Source organism: Phascolarctos cinereus, unplaced genomic scaffold, assembly GCF_003287225.1.
Source record: "Phascolarctos cinereus isolate Bilbo 61053 unplaced genomic scaffold, phaCin_HiC Scaffold_4;HRSCAF=312, whole genome shotgun sequence".
NCBI lineage: Eukaryota > Metazoa > Chordata > Mammalia > Diprotodontia > Phascolarctidae > Phascolarctos > Phascolarctos cinereus.
The window spans coordinates 262,044,033-262,061,715 of NW_027555847.1; the positions used below are offsets into that span (position 1 = coordinate 262,044,033).

At 43.0% G+C, this 17,683-nt stretch overlaps 1 protein-coding gene across 1 annotated transcript in view; it reads left to right on the top strand.

Moving 5' to 3' along the window:
• The window catches only part of SLC5A10 (solute carrier family 5 member 10), a 180,416-nt gene extending 163,179 nt beyond the window's left edge, over window positions 1–17,237 (top strand). Inside the window, exons 12-15 of the mRNA XM_021004503.2 lie at window positions 997–1,165; window positions 8,891–9,106; window positions 14,275–14,359; window positions 14,728–17,237. Coding sequence (XP_020860162.1) covers window positions 997–1,165; window positions 8,891–9,106; window positions 14,275–14,359; window positions 14,728–14,822 — 565 coding nt within the window. The 3' untranslated portion in view covers window positions 14,823–17,237. The remainder of the gene's footprint in view (window positions 1–996; window positions 1,166–8,890; window positions 9,107–14,274; window positions 14,360–14,727) is intronic.
• Window positions 17,238–17,683: the final 446 nt, after the last annotated feature.

Consider the following 17,683-nt stretch of genomic DNA (forward strand, 5'->3'; position numbering starts at 1 on the left):
ATCCCTCATACCTGTGTACTATTAGGAACAAATCACTGGACTGAGAGTCAGAAGTCATGGATTTTTGGTCCCAGTCCTGTCATTAAATTGCTGTGTGACCTTAGACCACAGTTTTTTGTCATGTGTAAAATGAGAGGGTTGAATGGGATGACTTCTAAGGTCCCTTCCAGTTCTAATATTCCACGATTCTCTGAACGGAAATATAACTAGGGCAGAGTTGCTGGGACTTTGCCCAAAGATGCTGACATGGGCACTGGCAGCTGCAATTCCTCTTGGATAGAGGAGTGGTCTGATTCTCCCCTAGGATTTGTTATTCCAGAGCCCTGTGACTCAAGGTCTTCTTCAGGCCAGTGGGTCTATGGGGCTTGAGGATGGAAAGAGATGTCTCTTTGGGAGAGTACAGGATTAGGCTCTCAGACCAGCAAATGACTAGGGGAAAAGATGACAGCTACTATAGAATGGCATGCATTGGACTGTCATCATATGTACCAGCACTGTTCCCCACCTGCCCTCCCAAATGTTTTTGCCTCAGATGGAAAAATTCCTAAACACGTCCCTGGTTGGTCTTTATTTCTAGCCTAGCCCTGGTAGCCAGGATCCAGTTAGCCAGTCAATCAATTCATCACACCTGTTGTGCCCTCAGCCCTAGCTTAGGAAACATTGGAGAGACACACATGGTACAATCTTAAATGGGAATGGAATAGTTAAGGGAAGCATAGGGAATAAGGAGTGTGTGATATACCAAGTTTTCCTCTGCAGACCAACTTAGAATGTCCTCCTTACTCTAAGCCCTCCTAAATTCCTTTCCTCCAGTCTCCATTTCCTCCAAGGCCCAGAGCAGTAGCTAAAGAAAAAGGGGATGTGGAGTCGTTGGAGAGCAGAGTATTCTAGCTTTCTCTGCCTCAAGCGCTAGTACAGAGGCTTGAGAGAAAAAATAGACCCCAATAATGGGGGTAGCACATTCACTGATGGGTAACAGTGGCATTTCTCCCACAGGCTGGTTATTGTGGTCCTCGTCATCATTAGTGTTGTCTGGATCCCAGTCCTCCAAGGCTCCAAAAGTGGCCAGCTCTTCATTTACATGCAGGTGGTCACCAGTTCTCTGGCACCTCCAGTCACAGCTGTCTTCATCCTAGGAGTATTTTGGAATCGGGCCAATGAACAGGTAGGCAAAGAGCCATGAGGAAGGATCAAAGGGAAGGGTCACGTGTACCTATTGAAGAAAAAGAAAGAGCAAGGATTCCTAAGTGGATTGACAAGGGAATAGCAGGGGTAGATGAAGGGATGAATGAATGTATTGTTCTACCCAGCAAGTTGGGTAAATTCCCGTGATACCAAAGTTCCCAGAGGTAGGACTTCTATGTCACCAGGGAAATCAATGTCAACATACCCCAAGAATAGTTGGAGAGTAGTAGCTACCCAATAGATAATAAGATACATTTCTTTTCTGGAAAGCATCAACCTGAATCTGGATGGGGATAGGGTTGGGTAGGGGATTTAGGATTTTAGGTTCAGGCCTTTAGACCTCGGATTATGAAAGCAGTCTCAGCCGGAGGAAATACAGAAGCAGTGGAACTTAGTAGAAATGGCACTGGACTTGGTTTCAGGAATCCTGGCTCCAGTAACTTGCTGATTGAATGACTTTGAGTAAGTCCCTTAAAACCTCTGAATCTCAGTTTCTTAATCTTGAAAATAGGGATTTTAATGTTTATAATGTGTGTGTGTGTGTGTGTGTGTGTGTGTGTGTGTGTTATTGTTAGTAGTAGTACTACTAGTACTACTGGAGGTTCCCAAGGCAGTGTTGATCAGACTTCTTGAAGGAAGTGTTTCAGTTCCTCTGGTAACAAACATATTTTGCAAGACCTGATCAGTTGCTTCTCAGGAACTGGTGGGCAGCCCAGGTGCCGAAGTGTGTGCCAGGCATCACTCAAGCAATGTGGTGCAACCCTGGGAGGGACACACCTCTCAGAGATCACGGCTAGGGGTGGTAGGGGAGGAGGAGTGTAAGGAGACAGAGTCCAAACTGGAGAGAACACAGGAAAGAAGAGTGCTTCCCAAAGGGCTGCGAAGGCCTCTTCTGCCCCACAGGTACTACAGCCCGACAAAGAGCAGCTGAATCAGCCAAAAGTTTCCCACTATCCTTTCATCAAGGATCGAGGGGCCTCACAGCGTCACAGAATTTGCAATTTGGAAAGGATCTTAGTGGCTGTATAGTCTCTCTAAGCCCATAACTAAATGAATTCCCTAGCATGTGGTTATCCAGCTTCTGCTTGAAGACCTCCAAGGAGGGGCAACCCACCACTTCCTGAAGTAGATTGTTCTACTCAGGAAGATTTTCCTGACATCAAAATGAAATCTTTCTCTTTTCAGTTTCCACTCATTGCTCCTATTTTGGCCATCTCATCCTTCCTCCACATCATAGTCTGTCTAATACTTAAATGTGTCTTCTCTGCTCCAAGCTAAACAACACCCCCACCTCCACCCCTGGTCCCTTTATCTGATTCTCCTATGACAAGGACTCAAGGCTTTCACCATCCCAGTTAACCTTCTCTGAACATTCTCTGATTTGTCAATGTCCTTCCTAAACTGTGTTACAGAACAGAACACAATACTCTAGATGAAGTCTGATGAGGATGGAATACAGTAGAATCATTGCCTCCCTATTCCTGTCTGCCATATCCCACTTAGTACAGCCCAAGACTGACTGAAATTTTTTGGCTGCCACATCCCATGGTGCTTACAATCTACTTAAACCCTCAGGTCTTCTTTGGAACAACTGCTGTCTAACCATCACTCCCCCATCTTGTACTTGTGAAACTGACTTTTTTGCACCCATGTGTAAGATTTTACATCGAAATTTTATTGAATTTCATCTTATTAGATTCAACCCAGTGCTCTAGCTTGTCATGATCCTTTTGGATCTTGACTCTATTATCCAGTGTGTTAGCCATTGGGTCATCTTCAAGTCTAATGAGCAGGCCATAAATGTCAATATCCAAGTCATTGATAAAAATGTTATATAGCACTGGATCATGCACAGATCTCTGACACTGAACCATTAACAATCATTCTTTGAGTGCAGCCATCCGACTAATACTAAATCTAGCTACTCATATTCTCATCTGATCTATAATCTCCCATCCTCTCCACAGGAAGAGTATGAAAAGTTTTATCAAAAGCTTTACAAAAATCTAAGTAAACTGTGTCTGCTGCATTCTCTTCATCTATTTATTTAATAATCTTGTAAAAAACAAAGGCAAATGAGGTTTATCTCTTATGATGTGTTCTTGATGAAGTCATGTTGGCCGTTTGTAATCACTGCTTCCCTTTTCAGATGTTCACTATCTATCCCTTTAATGGTCCTTTCTAGAATGGAGGCCATGGAAGAAGGAATCCAAGTCAGACTCACCGGCTTACAGTTTTCAGACTCTGTGCTCTTTTTTTTTTTTAAATTAGGGCATTTCCCCTTCTCCAATCTGGTGGCATCTCTCCTGTCGTCCATGATCTTTCAGAAATCACTGACAATGGCTCAGCCATTTCTTTCAGTACTTGAGCATGCAGTTCCTTTGGGCCAGGTGATCTTAGTTCAACATGGGAAGCTTTCTTACTATTTCCTTACTTATCCTGGACATTTTTGACTTGTCATCACCAATACAAGGCTCATTCTCCTTGGCAGAGAAAATAGAAGCAAGATAAGAATTGGGAAGCTCTGTCTTCTGTCTGATGCCATCATTGTCCTGTACAGCTAGGTGATGCAGTGGATAAAGCACTGGTCCTCGAGTCAGAAAGACCTGAGTTCAAATCTGCCCTTAGACATTTACCAATTGTATGACCTTGGGCAATCACTTAACCTCTGTCTTCCTCAGTTTCTTCGACTGTAAAATGAAGGACATAAAATCACCTACCTCCTATGCTTGTTGTGAGGATGAAGTGAGATCATATTGATGAAACATTTAGCACAGTGTCTGACATATACTAGGTGCCTAATAAATACTTGTTCTCTTCTTCCTCCCTCTATACAGTCCAAGAATATGCCTTTCTTGATCCTCCTTTTTTTGCCCATTTTGGCTTAAAAAACAAACAAACAAACAAACCCTGATGCTAATAAATGTCCAATTCACCATCAAAACTTTGGGAATATCTCAGTTTCCTAGTAAAAAGTCCCTTTGGAAAAATTCTGACTCTGAGCTGAAATATGAGCAGAACAAAGAAAATAGAACCATCCTGGGTCTGGACACTAGAAGGAACAGAGTACCCAGAGAGGCCAGGTCCCATGAGTGGTGGCAATTATTCTACCCTGGGGTTCTGGAAAGAGTGGATGAATTAGGAACTGATAAAAGAGAAAGGAATTCAAGAGTTCTGGTAGCCTTTTGTCAGTCTTTGTCCTTTTTTTGTTTTTGATTGTTTGTCAACATTTGACACTGCTGACCACTCTCTCTTTCTGAATACTTTCTCCTCCATGGGTTTTTCTGACACTCTTCCCTCTTCATTCTGGCTCCTGTCTGACTGCTCTTTCTCAATCTTCTTTGCTAGATCATCACCCATGTCCCACCTCACCTATGCCTAGGAGTAGCATAGGTCTGTATCCTTTTTTCTCTCTCTACAGTCTTGGTGATTTCATCAGCCCCCATAGGTTCAACTATCATCCCTATGCAGAAAGCTAACAGATATATACATCCAGCCCTAGTCTCTCTCCTTAACCATAATCCCACTTCACCAGCTGCCTACATGATAGCTCCACGTGTCTCATAGAAGTCTCACAGACATGTCAAACTCAACAAGCCCCAAACCAAACCTATCTTTCCTTCTAAATCCTCTCCTCTGCTTTTATTCCTTATTTGTATTGAGTGTAACACAACTCTCCCAATAACCTTGGTTCTCAACCTTAGAGTCATCCTTAACTGTCCCTCTCCTTCATGAAGGACTGAAAAAGTCAAATGGAGAAGTTTATAATTTATGCCAGTCAAGAAGGAGACTGTGGAACTTCCCAGGTGGGGCAATGCATGATCAGACCTGGGCTTGGGAATCCCCCCAACCCCTTTTCAGCCTGGTGACTGGTTTAGGCTCTTATCACCTTTCATCTGGATTATTGCAACAGCTTCCTAATCATACTTCCTCCATCTGGGTTCATCTCTCTCTAACCTATATTCCACAGAACTGCCAAACTGATATTCCAAAAGCCTACTTCTGACTCTGTCATTCCTTTGTTTGATGAAAATGATTCTCAGATCTATTTGCCTCCAACATAAAATACAAACTTCATTTGCCTTTTAAAGTCCCTCACTATCAGACTCCATCCTATCTCTCCAGGTTTATTGCATATTACTCTTTCAAATATTCTACATTCCAGGTAAACTGACCTACTTGCTGTTTCCTATGTATGACATTCCATCTCTCATCCCTGTGCCTTTGCTGACCTCCATACCTGTAATGTAGTCCCTCTTCATCTCCACCTTAAGGAATCCATGTCTTCCTTCAAAACTCAACTCAGATGCTATTTTTCCAAGGAGGCCTAGTCTGATGCCCACAGTTGCTAGTGCACTTCTTGTAGAAAGTATTCTGTTGCTTACTTTGATTTTTGATGATCTGTAATATTGACTGCTGTTTACACCCAATAGAATATAATCACATTGAGGACAGGGACTGTTTTGTTTTTATCCTTCATGGGTCTATAGATTTAGAGCTGGAAGAAATTGTAAAGGTCATCAAGTCCAACCCCCTCATTTAATAGATGATGAAACTGAGGCTCATAGAGGTCAGTCAGTCAATAAGTATTTAATAAGCACCTACTATGTGCCAAGCAAGACACTAAACTCTAGGGATTAAAAAAAAAGGCAGAAAACAGACCTTGCTCTCAAGGAGTTCACAGTAAAGGGTGAAAGCATGATGTACAAACAGGATATAGAGAGAGAATAAATTGGAGTTAATCTCATTGGGAAAACATTGAGATTAAGGAGGACTAGGGAAAACTTCTTACAGAAAATGGGACTATAGCGGAGTCTTGAAGGAAGCTAGAAAAACTGGGAGGTAAAGATGAAGCAAGAGAGTATTCCGCCCGTGGGAGACAGCCAATAAAATGCATGGAGTCAGGAGAATTTCTTATTCAAGGAACAGCAAGGAAAGCAGTGTCATGAGATCACAGAATATGGTGGGGGGGGTGAGGGATGGTGAGGGAATAAGGTATAAAAAGACTGGAAAAGTAGAACAGGTCAGGTTATGAAAGGCTTTAAAAGCCAAACAAGAGGGTTTTATACTTGATCCTGGAAGTAATAGGGAACTACTTGAGTTTATTGAATGGGAAGGGAAGTGACATAGTTGAGACCTGCACATAATGAAGATCAATTTGACATCTAAGTAGATGATGGATTGTAGAGAGAAGAGACCTGAGGAAGGAAGACCAATCATAAGGCAATTATACCAGGCATAAAGTGATGGAGATCTGCCCTAGGATTGTGGCAATGTCAGAGGAGAAAAGGAGATATATAGATATAGATACATAGATATGAGAGGTTATGAAGGTAGAAATAACAGGATTTGATAGCAGTTTGGATAAGGGAGGGGTAAGAGAGAGTGAAGAGTTGAAAATTATACTTAGGTTGTGAGCGTAGATGACTGGGAGGGTAGAGGGACCATCTATAGTAAGAGGGAAGATAGGAAGAGAGTTTGGGGGAAAAGATAATTAGTTCAATTTTAGACCTGTTGAGTTTAAGATGTCTATGGGACATCTAGTTTGAGATATTCAATAATTAGTTGGAGATTGTAGAGTGGACATCAAGATAGAGGTTAGGACTGGACAAATAGATCTGAGAATCATCTTCATAGAGATGATGATTGAATCAATGGGAGCTGGTGAAATCACTGAGAGAAATAGTATAGGAGGGAGATGAGGACAGAGGCTTGAAGGAAACCCATATTTGGTGAGTGCAGCCTGAATGAAGATCCAACAAAGAGGAGTAAAGAACTTGTCAGACAGGTAGAAGGAGAAGTAGGAAATGGTGCCATGAAAACCTAGAGAAAAGAGAGTATCAAGAAGAAAAGGGGGTACAAACAGTCAAAGACTGCAGAAAGGTAAGGAAGGATGAGGGGTTGAGAAAAGGCCATTAGATTTGGCACTTAAGAGATCATTAATAACTTTGAAAGAGCAGTTTCAGTTGAATGAAGTCAGAAGCCAGACTGTAGAGAGTTAAGAAAGTGAGAGGAAAGGAAGTTGGAGGTACTGATCATATCTTTCTCAAGGAGTTAGTGACAAAAGGGAGGAGCCTTACAGGATGATAGCTAGCAGAGATGAATGGATCAAGTGAGGGTTGTTTCTTTTATTTGGGGGGGGGGATGTTGGAGTGTTTGGAGGCAGCAGACAAGCAGCCAGTAGACAAGGAGAGACTGAAGATTAGTGAGAGAGTATGGATGATAGAGGGGGCAATCTGCTGGAGAAGATGGGATAGAATGGGATCACTTGTGCATGTAGAGGGGTTTGTCTTACTCAGGAGAAGATCCACTTCTTCATGTGAAACAGGAGTGAAGGAGGAGTTAGTATCATAAGGTATCTAAGTGATATAAGATGGGGGGGAAAGGGCAAGGGAGGAGTTCTAGGTGAATGGCCTCAATTTTTTTTTCAGTAAAATATGAAACAAGGTAAGAAGTAGAGGGAAGAGGAACTATGGGAGGTTTGAGAAGGGATGAAAAGGTTTGGAAAAGCCACTGTGGTGAATGGGATAGTGAACTGATTAGGGAGGTGTAAAAGGGTTTTCTTGCTTCAATGAAGGCCCAGTTGAGATTATGTAACATAAATTTGTAATGAATTTGGCCAGCAGGATTTCATGATCTTCTCCAGCTTTGTTCAGTTGCACCTGAGTGACAGTGAAGGCAGTGAATAATGAGAATAATCCAAGGCTGAAGTTTTAGCATGGCAAGATCTTTGAAAGAGTAAAGGGGCAAGGGGCCTTAGAGAAGAGGACAGTATAGAGTTGAACTGGTTCAGCAAGGGGTCAAGATGGGGAAAGGAAAATAGCGCAGGAGTGATGAGCCGAGAAATGACTGAGGGGTAGAGAGATTAGAGGTCACAGTAAGGAGGAAAAACAGGGCTCGGGTTTCAAGGCAGAGTGACAGGTGGAATAATAACAGATTATGATCAGATAAAGGAACTTCAGAGTTCATGAACATAGGAGGGAATGACTTTTGGGTGATGACAAGATCACAGGTAAAGCCGTCTCTGTGTGTAGCTGTGGTCAAGTAGAAGAATAGTTCATAAGAAATGAGTAAGTTGGGGAATTGGGAGGTTAGATTGTTTGAAGAAGTCTCTCAATAGATAGATGAATAGATAGATAGATGGATGGATAGATAGATATATATAGATGGGTGGATGGATAGATAGATAGATGATAGATGGATAGACAGATATAGATGTCTACTCATATATGTATATATATCTATATCTATATTTATGTGCAAAAGCACAAAAATAGGAAATGTAAGGTCATGTATGAGGAAAAGCAAGTAGGTCAGTTTGTCTGACCCATAAAGTATGTGAAAGAGAGTAATGTGCAGTAAGCCTAGAAAGGTAACCTGGGTCCAGATTATGAATTCAGAGGACCTGGGTTACAGTACTGGCTTCATAACTTGCTGGCTGGGTAAATTATCTCTTGCACTTCAGTTTGGGGGTTTTATTTTGGGGGGGAAGGTTTTTTATATATAAAGTGTGGAAGTAGTGGAGGGGAATGGGTAAAAGGGAGAGTAATAGAGAGAGAGGAGAGGGTTGGACTAGCTAATCTCTAAGGTCTACACTGCTCTGTGTGTGTGTGTGTGTGTGTGTGTGTGTGTGTGTGTGTGTTTATGTTTGAAAGAAAGAGAAATTGAGATTGAGTACCTATAGCTGCATCTCCTTTTCCTGCAGGGGGCCTTCTGGGGCCTGATGGCAGGGCTGATAGTGGGAGCTACCCGGATGATCCTGGAATTTGTTTACCCTGAGCCACCTTGTGGCTTCCCAGACAACCGGCCAGCTGTGCTCCACAGCCTTCACTATCTTCACTTCTCTGTGGTGCTCTTCTCCATGACAGCTGCTGTAGTCGCTGCTATTAGTTTGCTGACTCTACCGCCTGATGAGTCTCAGGTGAGCTGGTCCCCTACCCTCAAAGGGATCTAGGTGAGTTAACCTCCCCTCTCAGATAATCTGAACCTTTCCCTAGAAGGGGGAGATGGCCTTGCCATCAGAATGGGACAGCCCTTAATTGGATTTTCATTCTAGATTCTAAACATTTTCTGTACCCAGTTTTAAATTGAAGCAGTCTTAGGTAAACTTTGGACTTTCAGCCTCCAGAGGGGCCTGGATGACTCCCAGGAGCCTGTTGATGACCCACATTCTTACACTCAGTGTAGACAGGGAGGTCACCTGGAAATGGGGGCATTTCTTGGAAAGATTTTGCCCTGAGAGTCATCTAAACCTAACTTGCCCTGTTACAGAGAGGCAATGCGGAGCAGGGAGGTGCGGGAAGATAAAGACTAGGAAGTGGCGTCCAAAAATTCTCAATACCATTTGTCCCAGAATGGGCTAATTCTTAGCATGATTCCCCAAGATTTTCTAAGGGTTATTCCTTCTGGTTACTAAATCCACAACTGTCTCCTGCTGTAGGACCCATGACAAAAATCCAGCCATGAGCATCTCCTTCCTTTCTCCCATCCAAATGTATGGTCCCATCTGCTGCTGCTGAATTGAAGAGCTTCTTCCAGCAGCTCTGGTCACCATAAAATATTCCACTTTTCCCTCTTCCACCAGCCTCCCTAGCAGCAATATCTGGAGACCAGTTCTGACTGACACAAAGGCTAATGTATTACATGTGGAAGAACAACTAGAGATATGCACTAACCACAGGTTAGCATTTACAGGTGCACAGCAAGGTTACAGAGTCTGGATTCATTCCTCTTAGGACAGAAATTGTGCTTAGATACACATCCCCTCCAGCACTGGCTTCATCTGTCACGTCAGTCCCTTAAGAATGGCCCCTTCCTCCTCCCAGTCTGTCTCTGCGTGGTTCCCCTTCTTAGTTCTACTGCATTTTTGTTGCTCCTATTCCTAGTGAGAGGTATGTAATAAAAACAGATTTCTCATATTCGTTGTTGGTACCTCTGCCATCATCACATCCATATAGTTATTCGGGACCCATATTCACTTTGTATTCAAATTACTCCAGAATGAGTGATAAGCTTATCATCATTTGGAGTAAAAAAAAAATCGAATGTAAGGAACTTCCAGATGTAATTTATTTACAGATTAAACAGCCTGATAGAGGGGGGGGAAAAGGAAACTCTAAGGTCATCTTATCCAAATTATCTTACAGTGGAGGAACCTGAAACCCAAAGAGATTTGCCCAGGTCAGAGGTAGCAGAGCCAGGATATGAACCCATATTCTCTGACACCAAAAATAAATGACCAGGGCCAGCTAGGTTGTGCAGTGGTTAGAGCACCAGCGTTGGAATCAGGAAAACCTAAGTTCAAATCTGGCCTAAGACACTTACTAGCTATGTGACTCTGGGCAAGTCCCTTAACCCCGGTTGCCTTAAAAAAAAAAAACCAACCTAATAAATAAATAAATGACTCGTGTTCAGCTTAGTCATTAAACTCAGCTTGGATTCAGTCAAAGGGCTACACTTGAGGACCTACAAGGCCTCATGTGGCCTCGAGGCCACAGGTTCCTCACCCCTAGTTTAGCGTATGCTTCTTTAAGTTTTTTGTTTTTGTTAGCTAGGCAATGGGTTAAGTGACTTGCCCACAGCACACAGCTAGTAAGTGTCAAGTGTTCGAGGCCGGACTTGAACTCAGGTCCTCCTGACTCCAGGGCCGGCACTCTATCCATTGCACCACCTAGCTGCCCCCAAGCATATGCTTCTTTAAAAATTATTTCAGTCTTTTCCTTTTCTTCCTTACACTCTCACAGTCCTCTCTACTGTCCCCACCTTGGTGAATCCTCTGGCTGACTTTTAGCCTCCATCCTTGGAACTTAGTATTTTATTTTATTTAGCTGTGCTCCATGTTCAAGTTTTGGCATGTAAAAACTGGATTCTTTACAGCCATCTAAATCCTAAATTTAATAGCTCTTCTAGATTCCCTACCTGGAATCCCTTTGATCAGCTTTTTCTCTCTTTGCCCCACTAAGGACAAATATAATCTGCCTTGTATTCATAGAACCATGGAATGTTACACCTGAGAGAAACCTTAGAGATCATCTCTCTAAGTATTATTTTTATAGAAGAAGAAACTGAGATTCAGGAAAGGGAAAGAGACTTTCCCAAGGTCACACAACTAGCTAGTGGCTAGACTCAAATGTCCCAATTTCCAGCCCAGAATTCTTTGCACTATAATATGATATTATTTATATAATATATATTATATACATAATATGCTTTGTCACGTGTTCCTGTCTTAAGCTCTCCTGGTCAGTCCTGTCACCTAGAAGAAAGCACTATGGCCTAAGCCTCCAGTGCTTTGCTCAGTCCTTTCCAACTCCACCATCACAGACCCCCATTGTTTGACCAAGGAGAGAGGACCGGCCTGCCAGCATGAGGAGGTGCCTGCTTCAGGGCAAGGGAGCCAATTATCCATACTTCATTCTCTTTAATTAACTAATCCACATAATTATAGAGCTTAGAGAACTTTAAGCATTTTATGGAATCACTGAAAAATAGAACATAGACTCTCAGAGAGTTGGACAGGACATCAGGAAATCATCTATTTCCACCCCACACAATGAGGAATACCCTTTGCTGCTTCCATGGTAACCATGACTCAGCTAGGTTGAGCAGGATATTGATCAATGGGGTTGGTCTTGATAGGAAAGACATCCATCTGCCCTAGGCTTGATAATTACATAGTCTTTGGGTCATAGATCCTAGATTCAGACCTCTAGGGACCTTAGAGGTCATCTAACTCTTTTGTTTTACAGATGAGGAAACTGAGTCCCAGAGTAACTTGCTCCAAGTAGCCAGATCAAGTGGCAGAGCTAGTCCAACAACTTCATTTTATAGATGGATGAACTTGAGTCTTAGAGAGGAGAAGCAGTCATAGGAGGAGTTAGTAACAAAACTGGTGCTGGAACACAAGTTGTTTGCATAGCACTGCTAATGCTCCAGTAACATAGAAAACACCTCATCACACCTGCTCCAGTCTACTGAGGTGGGGAAAGCATAATTCATCTTCTCTGGTCAAGACAGTCATACTTGTCTACATAGAGTCTTTGTCCTGCGACCTGGTGGTGGCACATCAGGCAGAAGCAGCTCAGGCTCAGTTTATTCTGTGTGCTATGGGTTGTAAGGGTAGCTAGATGGTGCAGTAGATAGAGTGCTGGGCCTGGAGTCAGGAGGACTTGAATTTAAATCCAGCCTCAGACACTTAGTAGCTGTGTGACCCTGGGCAAGTCACTGAACCCTGTTTGCCTCAGTTTCCTCATCTGTCAAATGAGCTGGAGAAGGAAATGGCAAACCGATCCAGTATCTTTGCCAAGAAAACCCTAAATGGGATCTGGACTAAAAAACCAACCCTATGTTACAAACCATCCAAACACCTGCAAGTGAAAGAAAGAAGGCAAGAATGAGATGAACTTGGATGGAGGAAAGCAAAAGATTATCTTTGTGACATCAAGGCCCGTCCAGTAAAAATAGTCATTTGCACTTGGCTATTTCTGATCCTAAAAGGAATATGTTAAATTAGGCCCTTGTGAGAAATATTTTAGTGAACTGATAGGGGAATAGTTTCCTTATTTCTTGTTTATTGTTCATCAAAAGAATGAAAAATGATTTTTTTTACCAAATTATAATTGTATTTTGAGGGGCAAGTACAAATTTAATGCTAGTTACACGTGGCATCAGAAAACTAAATATCTTCGAAAAATAATTGATCTTGAAGGTAGAGAATAGTGTTCTGAATTTTTTTTAGATGTCTAGTCTAGGACTGGTCCATGTTCTCTTCCTAAAGGATTTTATTTTTTATGAAACCCAGTTCATTTTGGTAATGTCAAAGCCTGTTACCCTCAAGTGAATTAAATGTGCCCCTTTCCTATTCCCCACCAACTCCCTTTAAGAAAAGAACAAATTGTGTACACACTTGATAAAACCTTTGGAAATGAAAATTCATGAGCTTTCAGAGGTGGACAGGTTTCTTTGCATGGACAAATGTTTTTGATCTGTTTCATAATTTTATACTTGGTGCAAAGCATCAGGAATATTTTGGACACATATGTATACTTGAAGGTAACAAAGTTATTATATCAGATGATTTTAGTAATTGCCTAAATGGAGTATAATATTTTTACTGTCATCATGCCTGCTTTTGTTACATTATTAATTCAACCTGTGGACAAGGGTGTTGCTCAGAATATAAAATGTTACAGAAATTTCAAGAATGTTGGTTTATTACATAAGCAAGCACTATACAGAACTTTCAATCTTGTAAAAGATGAATTTTTTTAATATTCCTTGTGCCTCAAGCTGTTAAAAAGTAAAATATTAAAGGGCTTGGAGGAAAAAAAAAAAAGAAAACCCCAAATGGGGTCGTGAAGAGTTGGACACAACTAGTCAACTGAACAACAATGACAACAACAAAGGGTTCCCAGGGGTGACATTCCTAGGGGTCCTCTCATCTGGACTGGAGCAGCATGGCATCACCTGAACCAGTGAAGCAAAACTGACATAAGGAAGGGCAAAAAATTTTGGCCCTGTCAAAGTTTATGTGAGGTCTTCTCCACCTCCTTTTCCACCTCTCAGATGCCCCACCAGTCAGTCTCTGATAGCTTCATACCCACTGAAATACAAAAGTGGGAATTTTCTTCTCCTCTGAGAGGAGCAAAATGAGGGCAAGATAGTTTAAATTAATAAATCCAAGGCAGAACTTCAGGTGTTATGGGTCATATGGTGAGGAGACATTTCTTGGTAGAGTAGGTCTAATGGTCTGTGGACTGGGTAGGCAAGTTCTAATTGAACCCCTCTTCCCTATCCCTTACATACACACATTACACCACAAAGGATTGGCACTATGGCTGGGCACGTTCTGAGGAAGCCTAGCCGATGAGCAGGGCTCAGCCCCCTCCTGATCCCTATTTCTCTGCTTTATCCCCCCAAAAGTGGTGACTCTCTCCCCTAGCCTGGGCCAGCCAACTTCCTTATTACCCCTTGGGGATTCTCCAGTCTCCTACATCTCATACCTTTAGCTCTATTTCTTCATCCCCCCCCCACAACTTTCATTTCTTATTTTCCACCGCCTGTTCAAAATCTCTCTTTGGTTTCTAACAGATCAAGAATTTAACGTGGTGGACCCTTTCCAAGAACAATCTTTTAGAAACTCTGCCTGAGACTTTTGATATGGGAGACAAAGTTGGTAAGTGGTCCCTGGGGGCCTCTAGACCACTCTAGGCAGAGCCAGACTCATCACAATGTTGTCCTTACCATACCGTCTAGCCCCATTCTCCCTTTGGGTCTATCCCCTCCCTTACCAGAGACCTCAGGGTTAAACCATCTTAGATGATAGTTGGCGTGGCAGAAAGACATTGGGGACAGAGACTGGAAGATGTCCTGTGGAACCCTAGAAAGAGCCAGTTGCTGTCCCTACCCCATCCCAAATCCTAAGGGCCTAGTGTTGTACTGTTGTTTTCCTAGTTCCACATTCTCACTCCACTCCTGACCCATCAAGTTCCTCATACATCCCAGCTCACTCAGAACTATGTATCCCATTCTGCCTATCTGCAGGAAAGAAGCAAGCTTCCTTCTGGACCCGAGTCTGCAACTTCAATGCCATTCTGCTTTTGTGTGTCAACATATTCTTCTATGCCTACTTTGCCTGATGGTGTTCTTCTGGGAAGCCAGAGGATCATGGGAGAGGCCCTCAGGGATGTAGGAGATATTTTTCCTAATTAGACTTTTAAAGAAGGATCACAGACTCGTGGAGCTGTAAGAACCATCTAGTCCAACTCACTTATTTTACAGATGGGGCCTTGAGAAGGGAAGTGACTTGCCCAAAGTTAACACAGCTTGCTGGTGGAAAGCGTAGGATTAAAACCCACGGCTGTCAACTCCTAGTCCAATACTATCTCTATTAAACTGGTCTTCCTTTCTTTTCCTGGTCTAGAAGCATTTGGGCAGTGGGAAGTTCTTATAAGATCATGTCTCCTTTGACAACAAGGTGTCCCACTACTACCACCGTCACCACCAACAACCATTGTATTATAATCCTTGGAAACATCTTCAGTTTAGGCCACTATCTGAGAATTCCAGAGCCTGGAATAGGACTTAACCTGCCTTGAAGTCTCTAGGCCCATTTCCTGCTTCTACTTATCATTACTTAAGGCAATGTCAGAGAGACCTAAGTCGGCCACTAATTAGCTGTGTGACCTTGGGCAAGTCACTTTCCTTCTCTGGAACTCAGTTTCATCATCTATTAAATGAGAGAGTTTCTTAGGATCTTTAGGGGTCTAATATTCTCTATGAATTCTATGATTCTTCCCTTCTCCCCTACCTCTAACCTGGCCAAGTCCACACAAAGCACTCTCCACATGTTCAACTTCCCCAGAGTGGGCTGTTCTCTCCCTCACACTTTGAATCTCTGACTCAGTGAAGCCCCAGTCTTGAGATCTGGATGGAGAACAGAGGAAAAGGGAAATGTATGGGCCTTGAAGTTCAGTGAGGTTTGACTGAGAAGCCACGAGTCTGAGTGTAGTGAGGGGGGAGGGAAGCCCAAATAGCTTTGCTCAGCCCAAACCAGTATGGTATGGGCCTCTGAATGCCATCTAATAGAGCCAGAGGGTAACCAAACACCATGAAAAACTTTATAGGCCTCTCAGGGAGCACTTCCTGTCTATATCTCTTGGCTTCTGGCCAAACATCAAACACTTCTGCAATGTTCACAAAGCTAGATGCAAAAGTAAATAAATCAGCTCAGGGTTTGGTATGCCTCCCAGGAGTCCCTTGGCATGTGCATTTTTGAGTCAGTCCCTCCTAAACTCAGGAATGTTCCCCAGGTCCCAGGGGAAGGCAATGTTGTTAGCCACACTATCACTCTCATGGGGATCATAGGAATCCTGATCTGGGACCCCTCATCCCATTCTTCCCCTTGTTTGCCCACAGGAACCTTCACCATTGAACAACTCCAGTGTGCTCTAGGTCTCTGTCTGCTAGGACCCAGAGCTTCAGGAGCTAAAGGTTAAGTGTACAGGGTTGTCAGTGGGATCAGTCTTGGGGATTTAGCATAGGGATGCTGGTCATTTGAGGGTCAGATCCCCTCAGGTTGTAGGCTGAGCCTGGAGAGGGCTGACCCTGCGACAGTAGTATTCATGCATTCCCCTTTCCTCCTCCAAAATAGAACTGTGTCTGCCCAGGACCCAGCTGTACCCCGCATCCTTGGACACTGCTCATTGTATTGTCTTTCTTGGGTGGTGGTCCATGTCCTTATTACCTCACACTCAGGTCATTGCAGTAGCCTCCCAATCATTCTACTTGTCTGTAGTCTTTCCCTGACTCATCATATATGCTGCCAAGGTCATCTTCCCCAAATTCTATTTTCATCATTTTTCTCCCCACTCAAGAATCATCATTGGCTTCCAGTCACTTGTAGGGCAAAGTCCAAACTACCCAAGGTCTTCCATTGTCTGGCCCCATGCCATGCTTTCAATCTATCTCCTGCTCTTCCCTCTATGAAACTTGTGCTCCATTCATACTGGTTCTTTCACTATCTCCTTGATGATAATGGTGATAGCTAACATTTATACAGCACTTTGAGGTTTTCAAATCATTTTATATATGTTATCACATTGGTCCTCCCAACAACAATCCTGAGAAGGTGCTATATCATCCCCATTTCACAAAAAAGAAAACAGAGAGGTTAAGTGACCTGCCCAGGACCACAGAGCTAATAAATGTCTGAGGCACAGTTCAAATTTAAGTCTTCCTGACTCCAAGTCCAACACTGGTAGGCTCCTTCCTACTTCTGGGACTTCCCTCATACTGTCTCCCCTTCTCAAAATGTTTCTCCCATGGCCAAATCATCCCCATCCTTCTGGACCCAACTCCTCAGACTCAGATCTTTCTGTACCATGCATTGGGTGTTGATTATGTATTGCTTGTTATTATCACGTCTGTATATATCATGTCTGCTGCTAGACTGTAAGCTCCCTAAGAGCAGAGACTGAATCTTCTCCTGTATCTGTGTGGTCCAGGAACTTATACTCAAAAGGTGTGGAATAAACATTTGCTGTTTGATTGGATGACACATGTGTTATTGTCCCTAATCTAGGTTCACAAGATTTTAAGGCTGGAAAGGACCTTAAAAGTCATCTCCTCCAACCTGCTTGGGGAAGATTGTTCCCTTGGATTCTTTTTTTTGGGGGGGAGTGCTAGGCAATGGGGTTAAGTGACTTGCCCAGGGTCACACAGCTGATAAGTGTTATGTGTCTGAGGCCGGATTTGAACTCAGGTCCTTCTGAATCCAAGGCTGGTGCTCTTATCCATTGCGCCATCTAGATTTCTACTGTGCCACCTAGTCCCCTGGATTCTTGATGAAGTCAACATCATTTCTTTTCTTCTCTATTCCAAAGGTCCAAGCACAGGCCTAGACACTCTGGAGGCCTCAATACAGGGTTGTTAGTGGATGGATACAGGGATTCCCCCACCTCTATCACAGGTTCTCTTCTAAACTATCAAGGATTTGACC